Raw genomic sequence first — 18531 nt, 5'->3', positions numbered from 1 at the left:
AAATAAATCATAAATCACCGGAATTGTTTTTCAATCTGCAGTGTAATTTATCCTCTGCATAAATATTTGCTAAATGGTCAAAGAAAAATACAAAATAATAACAGGTGTAGCACAACAGCACCTGCTAGTGGTTATTCTGCAGCAGAGATGATAAATGGACTTGGACTTATATTTGCCTGGAAACTGGCATTGGATCAGTCATTACTGTAATTCCTGCAGATGGTTGAGCTTGTACTATTTATTCCACTGTCCCCATGTATTTCTTGTGCTCCTCTGTGTGGCCAATAGGTTTAAAGGTTTAATTTCCTTCTCTGTGGCTGTGGTTGTATAGACAAACATATAAAAAAATAAATACATAAATATTGTATGTGATTGTTTGCATTGCTCTGTGAATTCTTCCTGCACAATTTGCTAAGGAAAGGGAGACATGGGTGTGGTTTTAACTCTTGTTATCTCTGTGTTACTAATGTGAGGGTGGTGGATGAGGGTGGCTTTGCAATTTGTCACAAGCCTACTTTTTATGTTTTGGCAAAATACATGCCGATCCGATACTGTCACAAAGTCTTTTCAATTTTGACCCAGGTCTGCTGCTGAAGTGCAGATCCACTCTACCGCCCTCTGGTGGCAGAACAGGACAGTATCCTCCTCTCCACACCATGGACTTCTTGTGTCGACAATGTCACATGATTTATTAATTATTATGCGAATATAATCAGAAACATACCTTTTCTACAAAACAGGTTAAAGCCAAGGCTGTTGCGAAGTCCTTCATATTATACATTTGGGACACTAATTTTACAGAATGCAGAATGTCTCCTAAAAAGGGAGATACAGGAAAAGCTATGTCTTGTTCATTATTACGTGTTTGTATCATCAGTTCTCGTGCATCTCCGAGGATGTGCTGACGGTTTGGTTACTATGGAAACCTGAATGCTGACGTAGAAGGTTTTCCTGTCCAATGATCACCATGGGAGCCTGGAAATTATAGGGAAAAGGCGAGAGAGAGAGAGAGAGTGAGAGAGAGAGAGAGAGAGAGTGAGAGTGAGAGAGTGGGAGAGTGGGAGTTAAACCATTACAAACACTAAAACCATAATTTCACTGACTAATTTTACTTCACAGGTACAATCAGGTTTTTATCCATAGTTGAATAAAATATAACTTAATTGAAAGAAATTCCCCATCCTAAACATTTATGCTAGAAAACAATGTATTTTGTTGAATTGAACTGGTCTAAACAATATACATATTCAAAAATATGCCTAAATATGGAGTGTGTTATGTTCCTTGCCAAATCAATTACAAATATATAGTATATATGTTGTTTAAAGACACAGTGGACTTTGCCCTAGCAAGAGAACAAGCAGGATTCAGAAGTGGATATAACACCATGGATCATATACAAGTTTGAAGTATTGAAATGATAGAGAGAATATGAGCTTCCTCTGGGCCTGGGCTTTGTTGACTACGAGAAAACATTTGATTCAATATATACAAACTCAGTTATCAGGGCTCTAAGAAATCAAAACATTGAGGAAACCTATATAACTCTTATTAACTAGATCTATAACGATTCTACATCAACAATCCACCAAGACACTGATAATATCAAGATTTGTAAAGGAGAACGTCAAGAGGACACAATCTCTCCAAAACTCTTCACAGCAGCTCTTGAAGAAGAGATCAAGACTCTGTAACTGGGAAGAAAAAGTCATAAAGATAAATGGAGCTGATTTGAACAACTTACAATTTGTCAATGAAATCGTCATATTTGCAAAGAACACCTGTAGACCTGCAGCTTCATTCATGGACTCTGTGACGCAAGCAAGAAAACAAAAGGCACTTGGTGAGACTGGCTGTTTAACTGTCATAGAAGGCTTCCATGGAAATTGGGTAGTTTATATGTAGTAGTTGAGCTGGAGTACCAATAGCTGGCACTCTTTCCTCAGAATCAGATGCCAGTACCACACCAGTGAGATGAGATCTGTGCAGGCCCATTCATCCTACTTTAATCAGTTGTTCCTGAGGTCAGCAAAGTGCTTTGTGTGCTGATCATAGCCTGCCAGATGTGTCTGCGATGTGTGTCATTAAATTATAATCATTACAAAAAACACCCCTTTCATGTTTTTTTTAAATAGTATTATGATTTTTTAATATATGACTACTCTCGCTGTTCAATATGCATATAAACTAAAATTATATTAAATTCCACTACATGTAACTTTTAGAATAAATATGCATTATGTACATTGTGAAGTGTTTTAATTTGCCCAAGATCAAAACACAATGTCAGTTTTCAAATAAGGTACCAGCCGTAACATTATGACCACCTGCCTAATATTGTGTAGGTCCCCCTTTTGCTGCCAAAACAGCCCTGACCCGTCGAGGCATGGACTCCACTAGACCTCTGAAGGTGTGCTGTGGTATCTGGCACCAAGACGTTAGCAACAGATCCTTTAAGTCCTGGTAGTTGTGAGGTGGGGCCTCCATGGATGGGACTTGTTTGTCCAGCACATCCCACAGATGCTCGATTGGATTGAGATCTGGGGAAGTTGGAGGCCAAGTCAACACCTTGAACTTGTGATTCATCAGACCAGGCCACCTTCTTCCATTGCTCCGTGGTCCAGTTCTGATGCTCACATGCCCAATGTAGGCGCTTTCGGCAGTGGACAGGGGTCAGCATGGGCACCCTGACTGGTCTGAGGCTACGCAGCCCCATACGCAACAAACTGCGATGCACTGTGTGTTCTGACACCTTTCTATCAGAACCAGCATTCACTTTTTCAGCAATTTGAGCTACAGTAGCTCATCTGTTGGATCGGACCACACGGGCCAGCCTTCGCTCCCCACGTGCATCAATGAGCCTTGGCCGCCCATGACCCTGTCGCCGGTTCACCGCTTTTCCTTCCTTGGACACTTTTGATAGGTATTGACCACTGCAGACCGGGAACACCCCACAAGAGCTGCAGTTTTGGAGATGCTCTGACCCTGTCGTCTAGCCATCACAATTTGGCCCTTGTCAAAGTTGCTCAGATCCTTACGCTTGCCCATTTTTCCTGCTTCTAACACATCAACTTTGAGGACAAAATGTTCACTTGCTGTCTAATATATCCACCCACTGACAGGTGCCATGATAACGAGATTATCAGTGTTATTCACTTCATCTGTCAGTGGTCATAATGTTATGGCTGATCGGTGTATATACAAAATATATATAAAATGAACAACAATCAATCAACATTCTGTTGACCAAGATTTTTGCAGACATTTCTGATGACACTTAGTACAGAACTACTTTTACATAAAACCACAGAGAATTGTTTCAAAACAACCCCCTCCTTATTAGAAACATGTCCCCGTTTTATGTATAAAAGAAACAAAACCTTAATACCTGGTTCTCTAGGAGACAGATGTTGCCTGCGGACTGTAGGCCCTGCCAACAGGGGGGGAAGTTTTTTACTGATGATGATACATGGGTTCATCTTTATTAACCCGAGGCCTAGGACCTGCATAGGGTGGCAGGAAACCATTTCTGCAGGGCATTGAAAAACATCAGACTCAATAGGGAAATTACACTACTATAGAAAGAGACTATTAAATAAAATAAAAAAATGCAATTCTTACTGCTGTATATGCTTTTTACTTTTTGAAGCCATCTCTTTCTAATTCAATGAAATGTGCTTTAGTAAATTTATCTCAGTTTGTAGAAAATGTTAATGCCCTGAATGTCTGCTATAGTCAAAGGTTTAAACTCTAAGAAATACATGACTTTAACTGGACAATAGTGTGAACCCACTGCACACAGACAGACTCGTCATAAATCCTTATCAAAACAGATTTAAAGTTAACATTTTAAAAATTAATCACACCTGCCATCAGGTAAATGTTTTATTTCAGCATCCTGTGCCATTCCCAGGTAGTAAATAAGTATTTACAATACATCCATCGGTTGTACATATCATGATAGTTTCAGAGAAGCGATTATACACATAACATGTCTGGGTATTTCTAAACCAGAGATCAAGTGTGAATGACTATACTGATTCTTTAAATAAATATAGAACAGTACAGTACAGTATCAAACCAGACTGGTTCTGATTCGAATGGAGCAGTACACATTTAGCAGAAGACATTGATATGTGGTCCCCTTGCTCTGCATGCCCTTGGAAAAATACAGGGATCTATCCTAACATAGATTAATGTTGTGGAATATGTACCCTCCTCATCCCAACAAAACATCCATGATTTAGTGGTTCTCGGTGAACATGGTACTCTCAAACTGCATAGTCAATATAGAAATCATTTAATCATTTAAATTTTTGATTAGGAGGAGGATGGACGTCTAAGACAAGTCCCTTTTCCATGTTGTATAAGTCATTGCAAATGGCTCTCCGTGAGCTTTTGTGTCCATATATACTGGATTTTCCTATTGCTGGGTGAACTAGGAAACTGTGTAGTGTATTTCAGATTGGCATCCCAAATAGAGGAAAAATGTATGGCGTTGTCATCCAGGATTAAGTCCCACATTTTCTAAACTGATGTGGAATTTATTGGAGTATGTTTGCCTCATCAAAAAACACAGGAAGGCGCACTTAGACACTGTAAATAATTGTGTGGTCATTATTTATATTGTACTTATATTGATGGATTATTTTTTCCATTTGTTTGGGATTTTACATTTTCCTGGGGGATTTTGACGATTATGTAATTGGAATTTGCCTGGATAGGCATTTTAGAATGTATATAAAGCATTTAAAAACTTTGGTCTGAGGAGAACAATCTTGTATTTTTAAGTGATCAACAGTGTAAGGAAAAATAAATATTAACCCAATTAAAAATAAATCGTTAGATAAACATGTTAAACTGACTGAAGAACAAGTTATAGCCTTCAAGAAATGATATTGACCTTGACTGTAGAATCTCAGTCATATATTGACAGATTAGAAATCATTAAAGTCACACAGAGGTTACCTTTTACATTCTTGCCATGTAGGAAATGTATATCAAGTAACAGTGCTTGTAATACTAAGGCAGCCATCTCAAAAGTATTTTTATTTTCCAAAACAATTACAGATTAAAGAGTTGTTACCACACATAAAAATACTTCAACTGAAAAGAGCAAAGACATTTCTGAAGCACACACTTCCTTGTTTAGGTTGAAAATGTTAGGTTGATTGCCTCCTTTTTTTAATTTGCAGTTAACCAAAAACACCGATGCAGATGTTACGGTTGGCATTATTAAATCGGAAACCTTCTTTTATTGTAATAAACAATCTAGTAAAGTTATTGGATTCCATTTTTGTTTCAACTGAAAGCCAAAAAATGACAAATGACAGTACAAATGAATAAAACAGCTAGTATGTACAGGTATGTGTGGTAACTGTTCTGTAATTAGTATGGTGTGTTATTAATTTGGTTTATAAACCCATAGTTGCCGATATTGATTTGGAACTGAACTCGCTTCATAAGGACTATTTTATCATCGTTTTTTAAGGTCAGTGAGCCGATGGAATCAGTATATCCTCTACAATAGCAGCCTTCAGCTACAGCAAGCAATGTCCGTAAGGTCAGGGGCATATAGATACAAAATAAAAAATAATCCGCACTTCTTTTAAAATATATATTTACAGACCTATATACAGACAGGAATATATACCAGGACGTAAAGCAGAGAGGTCTTCAGATCAGGAGCGAGGAAGCCCTGATTGGCATTCCATCCGGCAGAGAGGTGAGCTGTGCGGTCATATCCGGTCAACATTTCTCATTCCCCCATCCATGGTCAGAGAACCAAATCTGCGAGTAAATATTAACACAGGTTACTCAGAGTTTGAAGAGGTTCAATATGAGTAACTTTATATACAGCAGACAGAGTTAAGAACTAGATGCCGATACAACCTACCACCCTGCCACACACGCAGACAATTTGATATTAATGACACGAACAGGATGTACGGCAAAGGACACATCATTGGGGAATTACATCCCAGGAGGTCGACTGATTTACCTTTCTAGAAAATGATTGTTTTCCTCCAGCTCTTTCACAACCCCTTCCATTTCCTCTTTCAGTTTCTTCATTCTGCAGACACCAACCCAGAATCATTAACATCAACATATATTATTCACAGCACTCATTAACACATTCTTTCACACCTACTTAACAAAAAAAACTAAAATAAGACTTGATTATCAGTGAAGTGAAGCCCTCGGTATTCCCAAACTCTGCCTTTGTTTGTTTGTAAACAGTCCGCCCCCAGTGAAACGCTCTTATCTACTCACTATTATTTGGAATAGTATTATACTTGAAACTGCACCCGATTCCAATTGCTGTACCACTGGGATTTTTCTACAGGACAATGGGTAACTTGATCTATTTTGTGTTATAAAGTTAAACATATACACAGTATGTACAATAAACTCAGAAATATAACCTTACGATAGATACGTGACTTCGAATAAAGACCACAGTTTAACTGCAACATGTCCCGTCTGATGCCCTGAAGGAGCTTGATTCAGTCAAAGAGTGGGTCATATTTTGCATTGCATATTGCAAAGCTTTCCAGATCCATCTCCAATCCTGCAAACTAGGAGCAGTCTGCAGTGAAACTCACCCCAGGGTCATCTCCACCAGGGTGTTCTGACTCAGATACACCTGGGGCTTTATTCCACTGGAAGCCACTGGCATGATCTTCTGGGGCAGCAACTCCTGTAACTACACAACCAAACGTATTACACACGCTACTGCAGCTGATCTCAAAGGCACACTTTCTCTCGAACCAAACTATTTTTTTCCTCGTTAAGATTTTCTTAACTAGGTGGTTTAGGATGTTTGGGCATTCTTAAGAACATAAGAAAGGTTAAAAATAAGACTTGGTCTCTTGGCCCATCTCACTCATGTGGATGCAGGCTAAACTAATTGACTCAAGGATTTAATCAAAAGAAAAATTTGCTTTCTCGAAGAATCCTAGTGCATCTTCATCAACAACGTGGCTGGGTTATATAACAATTTGTCTTATGTAGCTAAATTAACAATGACAACAACAACAAACATTAGGCGCCTTATTGCAACTGTAAATCACACTGCATTTTAAAGTAATTCGTTTTTGAGTCCTCAATAAATCATTACAAAGAGGACATTTACATTTAATGTATTCAGATGTGAGAGCTTTGGCAATGCAAACATCTTCCTCAACAGATGTAGAGGCCGTGTTTTATGGAGCGGTAAAGACTGTAAATGTACCTGGTAGACCCGGTCGAAGGATACAGACACTTCCTGTTCAATGTTAATGAACTGGTTGGTAACAGTCAGCAGCTGCTTCCTGACATGATGAACCTTCCTGCAAAAGAGGAGTACATTGCAAATTGTTTAATTATGTTTAAGCTTCAGTGCTGTCATACTGTATTGACCTGAAATCTTGTTTTTTAAATCCAAAGACTCTCTTAAACAGCTGCAGTTAAACCACGTCATGCCTCCAATTTCAGTCCTAAATCTATGTGTACCTGGCAGGCTCTCGCATACACACACCTCAGGCACATAGTTTATCTCACTGGCCTCATGTCGTGCAACAGCTTTTCAAACTGCACTGCTGACATTCTGAAGCATGTTAAAAACCACTCCTCGCAAGTTAAGTTTTTAAACATAACAGTGGTGCTCCTGGTCCTTAATGAAGTTAAGTAATACATTTAACATAATACATTTTATTTCTTTCCCAGAGCTATAACCAGAGAACAGCTTAGACCCAATACATTGTAGCCTTCAAAAAACAAGTTTAAGATTACAGCATTCTTTGGACACAAATCCGGTTTTATTTATTTTTAATTTTCTGTTGTTGTTTCTCACAGGGATTACTCTAAAGTATTAAAAAGTTCCATGTTTGAAATACATGTCAATAGTGTGAGTTCCCCTTTAGACTGGTCAATTCTGGCAGATTGGCACAACTTTGTCGTCACTGGGGGAACCGTCAGCAGCAGTGATTGTGATTTCACTGAGCCCTCTCTCATCTCACCCTTTCCTAGGTTTAGTCTGAAAAACTGATTAGACGCAGCTCCTTTCAGACAGGAGTTTACAAATGCCTGATACATAACTGGAAGTAAGGGGAACATCCAAAATGCACTTCCAACGAGTTCTCGGTAGAATGTGAACTGACCTCATCCATTCCTCAGCCTTGGAGAGAAAGATCCGATACTTCATTACACACTCATCGTTGAACAGCGCGGTTGCCTTCGTGGCATGAAGTACGAGTTTCTGCCTAGGGAGTGAAGTCAGAACAGAGGTGGTTTAGGTGGTTTATTGGTAACTCACACCAAAGTAACAGCTGTCAGAAACTAAAGAACCAGTATGAACCTACTTGTCAAACTTATGGATCTGTTCCTCATTATAAGGCAGGCCTGGAAAGGAAAAACAGCAGAATTATAAAGCACAGACATATTTAATTGTGCCAACGTTAACCATGCATCATCAGTTAGAAAGTTAGAATAATCTTGTCACTATTAATGAAGCAGGACTCTAACTCTTCTACATTTAACATTGACGGTTTTCCAAATGATGTAAATGGACGTGCAAGCAGACAAATCTTTAATCCTCAAATGCTGAAACTGATCTAAATATTTTACCAGGACAAGATTTATTTAAGATTCAGATTCACATTTCCCAAGTATGACTGAGACAAACATTATTCAGCACCATTTAAAACCTCACTGTAATCTCAAGAACTAAAACAATCCTAAAAGATAAATTACAACATTTACATAAAATTAGATTAGTAGGTCCTCTGGAAAAATACATTGAGAGTTTAAAAGAGAGAGAGAGAGAGAATGAAGACAACATAAAGCAATGGACAAAGTTATTGTATCACAGTCTTTTTAAACTTACGTCGTTCTGCTTTATCTTTCTTAAACTGTTGGTAGATTGCAGTGATGTAATTTAGGAGGACTTCAACCTTCTCCACACTAAATACAGAGACATGACGAACAATAGTTACTGGCATTATAACACAAACACGGGACTAAAACAGACTGACAGATTCTCTTGAAGGCACACAATGACATACATATGCATACAAGACATTTAAAAAAAAGTAAGTGTCCAATAGCCAGATCTATTGAAAACCAGGAAGTACAGTGAACAACAGCAGTTAGTCCCAATTTATCATCTTACAAACAAATCTCCATTTCAGATCCAAACATTTTTCAACTCAACTTGCCAACATGCCAATTAGAGATTCACACACATTCTCTGAATGAAGCCTGTCCAGTGCTGACACAGTGAGAAGCTGTAATTGTGAAAGTGCCTGGAGGCAGAAGTGAGATTACAAATACGAACGAGAAACAACAAATTTTCCCCAATCATAACAATCTCCAGATCCTTGTGTTTGTGCAAGAGATTTTTTAACAAAGCCACAATATCCAATCAGCACCCTGCTGTAAACAAAGCGGCTTACTTTCTGTCCGCAGGATGGGTGCCCACTTGTTGTGCCCAGGCGTCGGTCAGTAAACCTCCAGCCATGAACTTGTTCTTAATATCCTGCAGACTGTTTTCCATCGAGCTTAGGGAGCTGGTGAGCTGCAGAGGAACACAGTGATGAATTTCCCAGTCACACAAACACAGGATTACATCGAAAAGCAGGTCTGTAGCTTACATGTCTGATATAAATGTACACACAAGCACACTAGTAGTCCACGTTTTGGAGCAACATGTGTTGAACAGTGTGGTAATGAGATCTCTCAAATGTTTTTTTTAATTTGTGCAAAACAGTACTTATTTGTCACAATACTAACTGCATTGTTATTCTTGGCATAGCTGAACAACTACTATTGACAATAAAGATGAAGTTTTAAAGCACTGCTGCGTACACCGGGGCCCTCAGTCAATGTCGTAATGCATCAGAACAAGAATGTACCACGCCCCACAGGAAGGAGCGGCTTCTGACCTTTAACCCTCACTTCATATTGGATACAAGGGCAACTTGGACAATCGGTCGACACAATTGGAGGACAGGAGTAGAATGGTGGGCACTGCACTCACCCGCATGATTTTCTTCCGGATCTCTGAGATTTCATTCATTTCTGTTGACAGTAGATTTGCTTGGATCAGAGCTTCACACCTATAATATAAAACAAACAGTTGTTATAATTGTGTGTATAATTTTCACTTCTAAAAGCTTGAGTCTCTTATGCAGGGACGTTCCTGTGAAAAGAGATGTGAAGAACATAGTGGGGGGTCTCTGAAAGGCACCACAGCGATGTACTCACAGCTGCTCAGTTTTCTCCAGTGTCTGACTGCAGTAGTTGCACATGTGAAAAACCTCCGTCTTCTTATGCACGGTCTCGTTATAATCTTCTTTCATCAATTCACTGCAAAATGTCAAAGAAAACTAAAAAACACTATTGACAACAATGAAGATGTCCCCCCCACCAAGACAACTCTATTTAATATATCACCCTGCGTAGTTAGGTCAGTTCACTATGAGTTTTCAGGGCTTACATGAAATAGATTTTTCTGAAGATCTTGTTTTAAGAATCGGTAATTACATCTTTGGTACTGCTGCAAGGGAAAAAGTCCAAGCTATACATACAAAAAACTGTGCTGAAACCAAAATAAATATTAGATACTAAACAGTAATCCCAGCCAAAGCTGATTAGTTAGATTATCTCATTGTTCTATGAAAGTTCACAAAAGCAGGCACATACAGTACAAAGGTTAAACTCACATCAAAAAAGAGGATATAAAAATAATACAAATTTTCCCCCCCACAGGGACTTCTGTTATGGCACGCCTCTTCTTATTTTTATATTTTACTGTTGCACACAGCCTGTCACAGCCTGGCATTTGGTACTGATGATGATATGAGGCCACGTATTACAAAAGGTTCCCTGTAGCACAGCTTTTCAAAAGTAAAGAGGGACTGGGAAGTCTTCCTTGGGTCTTCCAGTATCACACTAGTGTATTATGTCATGTCACTGTGCTTTGCTCTCGTTTGTGAATCGGCTCCTTACTTCACTGGACAGATAAAAAACACGGAGGGCAATATCGGCACTATACAGTTTTTGTAAAAGAGCTTGGCTGATTCATACCAGGCACTCAGACTTACATTAGGCCCCGGACTCCTTTTCGGACTAACTCTTGATACATCAAAAGGGCACCAGATATCTTCCACAGGTGACCAATATCCCCTGCAAAAGTCTGTAAGAAAAAGGTAAACATCAAGTTACTTAATTCACAAAGAATCCAGTGTAACCTATTTTGCCATGAACCTCCATTTTTCATACTATATAAAATATGAAGCGGACATTTCACACTGCTCTCACATTCAAAAATACACAAACAAATGCTTCACATTTTACTTAATTCAGAGAAGAACAACTGATATAAGTATATTATGTCTATTCCATTGTTTAGTCTTTCTCTGTACCTTTGCATAGCTTGCATCCAAATCCAGATCATAGCGGGGCTGTAACTTCGGAGGAGATGCTGAGAAAGCAAATATGACAACAGTTATTATGCTTTTCTGACGAACCTTTTTTATGATTTTAAGGGCGTAAAACAAAAACTACTCTAGGTTCATATAACCATAAACAGATTTGAAAAGAAAAAAAATTCTCAGATGCTGATTTTGTAGTTCATTTACAGAAAGTGCAGTCATCTCAGAAGTGATTCATACCAGAGTGAAATACAGTGATTACACATTTAATTTAAAACTTGATTCCTTTTACCACCTGTGTCTTGCAGTTAAAATACACTCTGGAAAATATTACTAACGTGTGAAATATAGATGATGGGGAACATGACTAAATGTTCATTGGGGCATTGGGGCATTGGGGCGTGTTTGTATGGAGGAAGATGAAGATAGTCTTACGCTCTTCGAACAGCAGTCCGATGGTGGCCACCAGCTCCCGGCTCACCAGCATGATGGGATTGTCCTGGGAGGTGTGGGGGAAGCTCTGCGCCTGCCTGTTGGGCTCCAGCACCAACCGCCGGCCCTCGTACATCAACTCCTGGTTGGGAGGGGAGATGTTGGTTCTCCGGAACAGCAGCTCCTGGAACGGTGTTGCCCTGTGAACGACAAGACACGGCAATGTAGTCTTCTCGTTTGTCTAGGCTACAAATGAGCTCTGTACCCTAGACACAGAAGGCAGCTAATGATGCCAGGCTGCCACCAGTGAGACGAATCAAGTCAAAGATGCATAATCTGAGTTCAGACGACTGTTGGTTAATCAATCCCTGCAAAGTTGATGCGAAAGTTGAGAGAATTCAAGGAACAATGGCTAATTTAGTTTTCTGAGCAAACATACAGTGCAATAAGGGAAGAGAGACTTACGTGTTGTATGAGTGAATGTAGATGTGGTGGAGAGTGGCCTGCTGTAAGCTGAAGACATACACCACTATCCTGTGCAAGATGTCACTGGTCTCTGCAAAAAACTGATCGAAGCCCCAGCACTTCTCCTGATCCGCTTCCAGGATATTGGCCAGAACTGGTGTCAATAGACTCTGTAATCCCCTAAAACACAATTGTAAAAGGAGCATCATCTTAGAACATAAGAAGAACATAAGAAAGTGTCCAATCGAGATGAGTCCGTTTGTCCCATTGTGCTCGTTTGGTGTCCATTAATAACTAAGTGATCCAAGGATCCTATCCAGTCTATTTTAAAATGTTCCCAAATTTTCAGCTTCAACCACATCGCTGGGGAGTTTGTTCAGATTGTAACAACTCTCTGTGTGAAGCCTGTGAATCCTAGCCTGTGTTGGAAGCTACATCTCCTGACCAACAGCTGCTGACTACCCCCAGCCCAACACCCTCTGCTCAGCTACACAAGAGAGATTCATCCAGATCCCTTTCATGGAAAACACAATACCTGCATTGATTCAGCTAAAAAATAAATCTCTTTATTTAACAGCATCTCATGCGGGCTATATAACTGATATCCAAATACAAAAATCTTACAAAAAGCAAAACAACCATTTTAAAAGGATCCAGATCATATTTGATCAAAAGTGCTTAACAATTAAAAATAGATATATTTTCCACATGACATGTTGACCTATAGAAAATACATACTTCGAAAGACTACATGAGATTGGCATCTCTGAACTCCACTCGATCTTTCCGTTTTCAAACTTCTGCAGTCCCGATATGGCCCCAGCTGGCTTCTCTGTGATGATTTTGTACCTGCGGGAAAGAACACAAACCCCTCATTAACTCTCAACATAAGCTTAACACTGACGTCGAGAGTGAGGCAGAAAAGGACCACTTGAAATGAACGTGTTGAACTCGATTCCCCCAGTTTAGAATATCAGTGTCAAGATGAAATGTATATTTTTTAATAATATTTGAATAGTAATCATCTGAATAACCTGATTATATTTGCATTATAGTCAAATGCATTTAGTATTGAACAAGTAATGACATCATTCCACAGAGAACTGCTGAAAGAGCTCCTTGTCTTACATGACTTCCTTGTTCCTGCGCGGTCCTTCGTAGGGTCTGAACGGCAGGCTGCCAGTGGCTGCATGGTAGAAGGTCACTCCGATGCTCCACAGGTCCACCGTGGCGCCGTACTTCTTCTGGTGGTCCTTCCTGAGGACGGCCCTCTCGTACATGTCAGGGTGCTGCCGAGTACAGAGTCACATTTAATTCACATTGCCGTGAAACAACCCAAAACACATCACACCCAGCACAACTGTAACAAACACCAGCTCGTGCATTCGCCGATTCTAAAAAGGGACATGGCCTGGCCGCAGCTATGAGGGACCCCTGCGAGATTGTAGCAGTGTGATAGTCTGCCATCACCACAGATTTAAAATAAAAAAAGACCTGGCAAGAGGGCTTTCCGTGAGGGTCTCCTCTTTGCTGAAGCTGGAGAAACTGAAGAAGAAATATAACAAGTCCTGTTATTTGTAGTTACCAAGTACTCCTCAGTCCCATAGAGCGACACAAACTGCTCATCGTCTTCGAGTTCCCGGGCAGCTCCGAAGTCAGTCAGCTTATACACAGATCGGCCATCCTCCCCAATCATGCGCATGATGTTTCCTGGTTTGATATCGCGATGGACAATGCCATATTCCCTGAGGTGATTCATTCCGGCCACTGAAACAGAGATACAGAATGTCACACAGCCAGTATAACACTATAAACAAAAAAACTACCATCATATAGCCATGGCACAGATGAAGAAGTAAGAACACACCGTAAAGCTATGTGATTTTAATTCCCAGTCTACAGGAATAGTTAGTCAAAATCAGCAGTAAATTCTGTCAAGAGGATTCCATGGAAGTGCAACATAAAAGAAATCAGATCAGAGAGGCCAAGCAGAGATTTCAGGGGCTGAACAGTCACATGAAACAAGCAAATGGTAATTATTAAAAAGTGAACAAATTGGCCTTTCATGTTGCTCCACCTGCTAGTAGCACGATTTCCATTGGAAATTCACGAGCAAAGTGGCTCATAGTCCTGTTTCGAAATCTGCATGAAGGAACCGTCATGAAGAGGGATGCAGGGATTGAGCAGGCATGCACGGGGAAGCTTCTAAAGGGAATGCTAAACATTCCTCACCCACGTCTTGCAGTACTATCAGAAACTCATCCTCCGGAAGCCCATAGGCGTTAGAAGACTCTTCCAGGACTGTGTAGAGACTGCCACAGGGACAATACTCCATCACCAGCACCTTGTGTCTGGTGTTCGTCTAAAATTACAGCAAAATTAGTATTACATAAAAAAATATCAATACACACAGAAGATTAACACACAAAACATCCTGTATTTACAATCGGAACATTCATAGCAACGATTCTATGTTGTGGGATTCTGTGGAAGCTGACACTAGCACCGATTTTACTTCTCTCTGTTGGGAAAGATTGCAGAGAGTATCAAGCACCAAGCACCAGTCTGATCATCAAACGTTGAGGGAGACGAGGAGAACCGTTTTGTTGGAGATGACACTTAATGCAGATAGATTTTGCAAATTCTAAAGATCAAACTAGATCATTTTACCCAACAAATGTCTGTGCGTCTGTTTTACAGATAATTCACAATTTCTCCTGAAGAAGAGCCAATTCCTACCTCCTCCTCCACGGCAAAGAGCTTCACAATGTTCTTGTGGTTGAGCTTGTTCAACACCTCAAACTCTCTCATCTGCACATCCAGGGGCCGCAGGAAGCTCAGGTTGTTGAAAACTTTGACGGCATAGAGGTCCCCCGTTTTCTGTTCAGGAGCAATTTTCAAAAGGACTTGATTTATTAACAATAGTGAGCCTTCCCAGAGACAGTTTCAATCTGAGAGTTTGTTGTTCTGTCACAGTGCTCTGCAGTTCACAACACAAGGGCAGCCGGACACTTACCCAAGGATTGTATTATATTTTGCTCACTGTATTTTAAGTGTGAAACATAGTCCTTACAGGCTACAACCATTATTGTAAATGCATAGCTTCCTCAAATGTGGCAATCTGTCAAACAAAGAAGATTGTGATCTTATATCTGAATTCCAGACCATGCAGATCCCTCCCTGCCTCTCCTCTCCAGGAAGCCAGTCGCTTCCTGCTTTATCATGGGGGGAAACCAGTCGGGGTCCCGGGAGGTTGTCCCCGCCCCGGCACAGCATCACAGTATAGAGAATGGTCATGGGAATTATATTTCTAATGATTTGTCATTGATGATAATTTTAAATAAATAAAAAAAAAGAACAAAATCTGTATTTTCAGTTATTAATGCAGCTCTGAATGCAGTGTACCAAAATGTGTGAGATAGTGAGACAGAGAACTATAACAACGGTAACGAACTGGATTTACAGAATTTGTTTTGAATCTGAATTTGCGATTTGGACTGGCTGTTACTATGTTGAGTGTTTCTGTCTGTTTTGTGGTTAAATTAGTTTTATGTAGAGAGGGACCAGTTTTATGTGTTTAAATCAGTTAGGTTTTCGTTTTTTAGTTGTGTAACATGTTGAATCTCATATACAATAGATCTTCCTGAACGACACTGACCTTGTGTCTCCCACGGTACACATTGGCCGTTGCTCCTTGTCCCAGAAGGTCTGAAATGAGCCAAAGATAGTTCGCCGTGCTCTGCATTTCTGCTTGTCAAAAGAGACCTTCAACAGCACCTGCCAGAAACACAAACTTCCCCTTAATGTGACTTCAGAGAGTACATCGTGTCTTGTATACATCTACAAAAAAACCTAAGCATGTAGTCAACTGTAAAGGACTTACAGCAGCATCTGCAACAGGTTGCTGGTAAATTACAATTTCAAGCTGTTATAATTCAAATATCCAAACAATGTAGAGTAAAATGTAAAGTTGTATTCCATTAACATAATTAATTCAATTCAATCTTGGTTCACATACTAGTGTTTTCTTCAGTCATGCAAGCATCATCTTATAGTCATTTTATTTATTTTAACACATTCATAGTCAGCAGCTGTTGGTGCTTGTAAACTGAAAGTTAAGTCAAGCATATGCAACAAATTTGTGGTCAAGAATTTCCCAAGAATATCAAACTGCAGAATGTTTCAAAAGGTCTTCTAAAGGAAATTCAAGGGCCAAAAAACAGCTTTCACAGATATTGCCAAGACTTGTTTTCCTTGATATTCCCATTAAATGTGTTTTGGAAAGAAATGCAACTGACAAAAGTTCAATGGACACGATGTCAGAACTAAATATGCTGAAATGTCTTCATACAAATGGAACCACATTCTATACTATCTATAAATCACAACTATATTGTACATTACCTTGTAACTATGAGACCAAATAAAATAAGACAAACCATACATGAACACACACGTATTGTGAAACTGAAAACATGAGGTTTGCGTGGCTGACAGATAAGATTTGGATTATGTGTGACCTTTTAAGTTACTTTATATATTTAAAAGGGCTGACTGTATTAAAATGGCATGAGCTATATCTGTATAATATTATAACTGAGCTGTATCTACCAAACATTGTTTATTTAAGTTTTGGAAAAGTGACACACTGGACAAAATCAAATACATAAAGATAAGCAATACATCTGAACTCTAATAAGCCCCAAAGAGATAAGCAGAAAAAGAAACTTTACATACACAGCTAGTACAAAATCGAGAGAAGTGCGTTACAATGCCAACCCTATTAATACAGACTTAGACACTTATTATCGTTATTATAACAATCCACACAGTTCCTGACACAAGCAGGATCACCCTCATTTTGTGAATTGTTTTTAGGTAGGTAAAATATTAGAAATATATTAGAAATTACAATACAGTCATTTACTTTGCGGTTAACAATGAAATAGTGGAATAGATACATACTCAATTGAAGGTCCTGATTGGTAAAGATGTAATGAAAACCCGATTCGACAGACGGGTCGTCTAAAAAAGCAAGAGGAAAAAACAACAACTTACAAATATGTAATGAGGACTAAAAGATCAAACAGAAGAATGCACAGCACACCTTATAAAACAAGTTTAAGACAAGGGCCTGCGCTCATGTGCAATGCGTGCAACCTGCAGCAGCTGAGGTCGCGTTTCTGTAGCGCAGATTTGCGAGCTGCGCGGCTCCACCAATGGGATCGCACAGATTCTGCAGACCTGCGTGGCCGTGACGTAGCGAGTGGGAATTCCCCCTGTGAAGCCAGCGTGAGCGCACACACAGGCTACACCGAGGCCGTGCGCAGCCGGACAAACACAATAACTCGGTGTATATTTTAAAGAATTAGGACAATGTATTAAACAGGTGCTTTACTTTCAGGCTTGTCGCTGCGGGGAAGTGACAACCCGAGGGAGTCGAGCTGCCCCACTGAACGCACTTCCTACAAAAACAACCCGAGCGGAAAGAGCGCAGCTGAAGCGACGTGGGTTTAATTCGAATTAAAGTCGAGGTTTATTCGTGGATGTTGAGGAGTTTCGGGTGAAACAGTCATTTATTGAATGTAAGCTGGTGTATGTACACAACCACACACAGGCCAATGAACTAGATAACACCTAGACACAGTGAAACAATAACACTCTTTCGTATACGTTTCATACAGCAAATACAACTGACAACGACTAAGAGCCTATATCTAGTATTACACCATCTTTACTGTTGCCGTTACTGAATAAACGCCGACAAAAAGAGCTACTGCGGCAGCTCGGTTGCGTCCACCTCCTCAAACAGCGGCCTCAGCAATAATACACACCTGTTTTAAGACTGTGTGGACTGTATATTCGCCTGAACTCGTTTGTAAACCTGGCTTTCGTTAATATATATTTCAGCATCTTAAAGCTTAATAAATAGGAAGTGTGTGTTTATTTCCTTACCCCCTGGAACTGCAAGTAGCTTTTCCTTTCCTTACCCTGACGTCACACGTTCACGGGTTGACAATGAGCCAATCAGGACGCGGTGGTACGGAAGGCGGGGCTAACGTGTGCCTTTTCTACCGTAATTATACTGGTAAAAGAGCAAACAATAAATCGATAATGTCGCAACTAAAATGTTTTTTTTTTTATGGATGGATCTATCATTTTTAATAATGGAGTATTATTCCAAAAAGGCTTGAAAGGAAATGTTAATGTCTCGCTTCTG

General features: G+C 39.7%; 1 protein-coding gene and 1 long non-coding RNA gene across 4 annotated transcripts; both read right to left on the bottom strand.

The window, feature by feature from the left end:
• Positions 1–31: 31 nt before the first annotated feature.
• LOC136771390 (uncharacterized) lies at positions 32–3580 on the bottom strand. Its single transcript, XR_010822315.1, has 3 exons — positions 3389–3580; positions 1745–1810; positions 32–975 (listed from the first exon to the last, which is right to left on the bottom strand). It is a non-coding gene; the product is annotated as an uncharacterized LOC136771390 (long non-coding RNA).
• Positions 3581–3872: 292 nt separating this feature from the next.
• Positions 3873–18315, bottom strand: tbk1 (TANK-binding kinase 1). 3 transcript variants are annotated; one of them, XM_066723673.1, is made up of 22 exons: positions 18267–18315; positions 17277–17336; positions 15970–16088; positions 15051–15191; positions 14544–14673; positions 13897–14078; positions 13440–13600; positions 13050–13160; positions 12312–12491; positions 11850–12046; positions 11406–11464; positions 11085–11176; positions 10246–10347; positions 10019–10097; positions 9435–9556; positions 8867–8943; positions 8343–8382; positions 8142–8243; positions 7235–7331; positions 6606–6706; positions 6002–6073; positions 3873–5790 (listed from the first exon to the last, which is right to left on the bottom strand). In XM_066723673.1, the coding sequence occupies exons 3-22, from the start codon at positions 16054–16056 to the stop codon at positions 5739–5741; spliced, it is 2184 nt and encodes a 727-aa protein (XP_066579770.1). In that variant the 5' UTR covers positions 16057–16088; positions 17277–17336; positions 18267–18315; the 3' UTR covers positions 3873–5738. The 3 variants fall into 3 exon arrangements, with proteins under 3 accessions (XP_066579770.1, XP_066579771.1, XP_066579772.1); XM_066723674.1 differs by lacking the exon at positions 18267–18315 and adding an exon at positions 18146–18253; XM_066723675.1 differs by lacking the exon at positions 17277–17336 and having other exon boundaries at positions 18267–18285.
• Between the last annotated feature and the right edge of the window lie 216 nt (positions 18316–18531).

This window comes from Amia ocellicauda, chromosome 15, assembly GCF_036373705.1.
Source record: "Amia ocellicauda isolate fAmiCal2 chromosome 15, fAmiCal2.hap1, whole genome shotgun sequence".
Lineage (NCBI taxonomy): Eukaryota > Metazoa > Chordata > Actinopteri > Amiiformes > Amiidae > Amia > Amia ocellicauda.
This window is presented reverse-complemented; position numbering and strand designations above follow the sequence as displayed.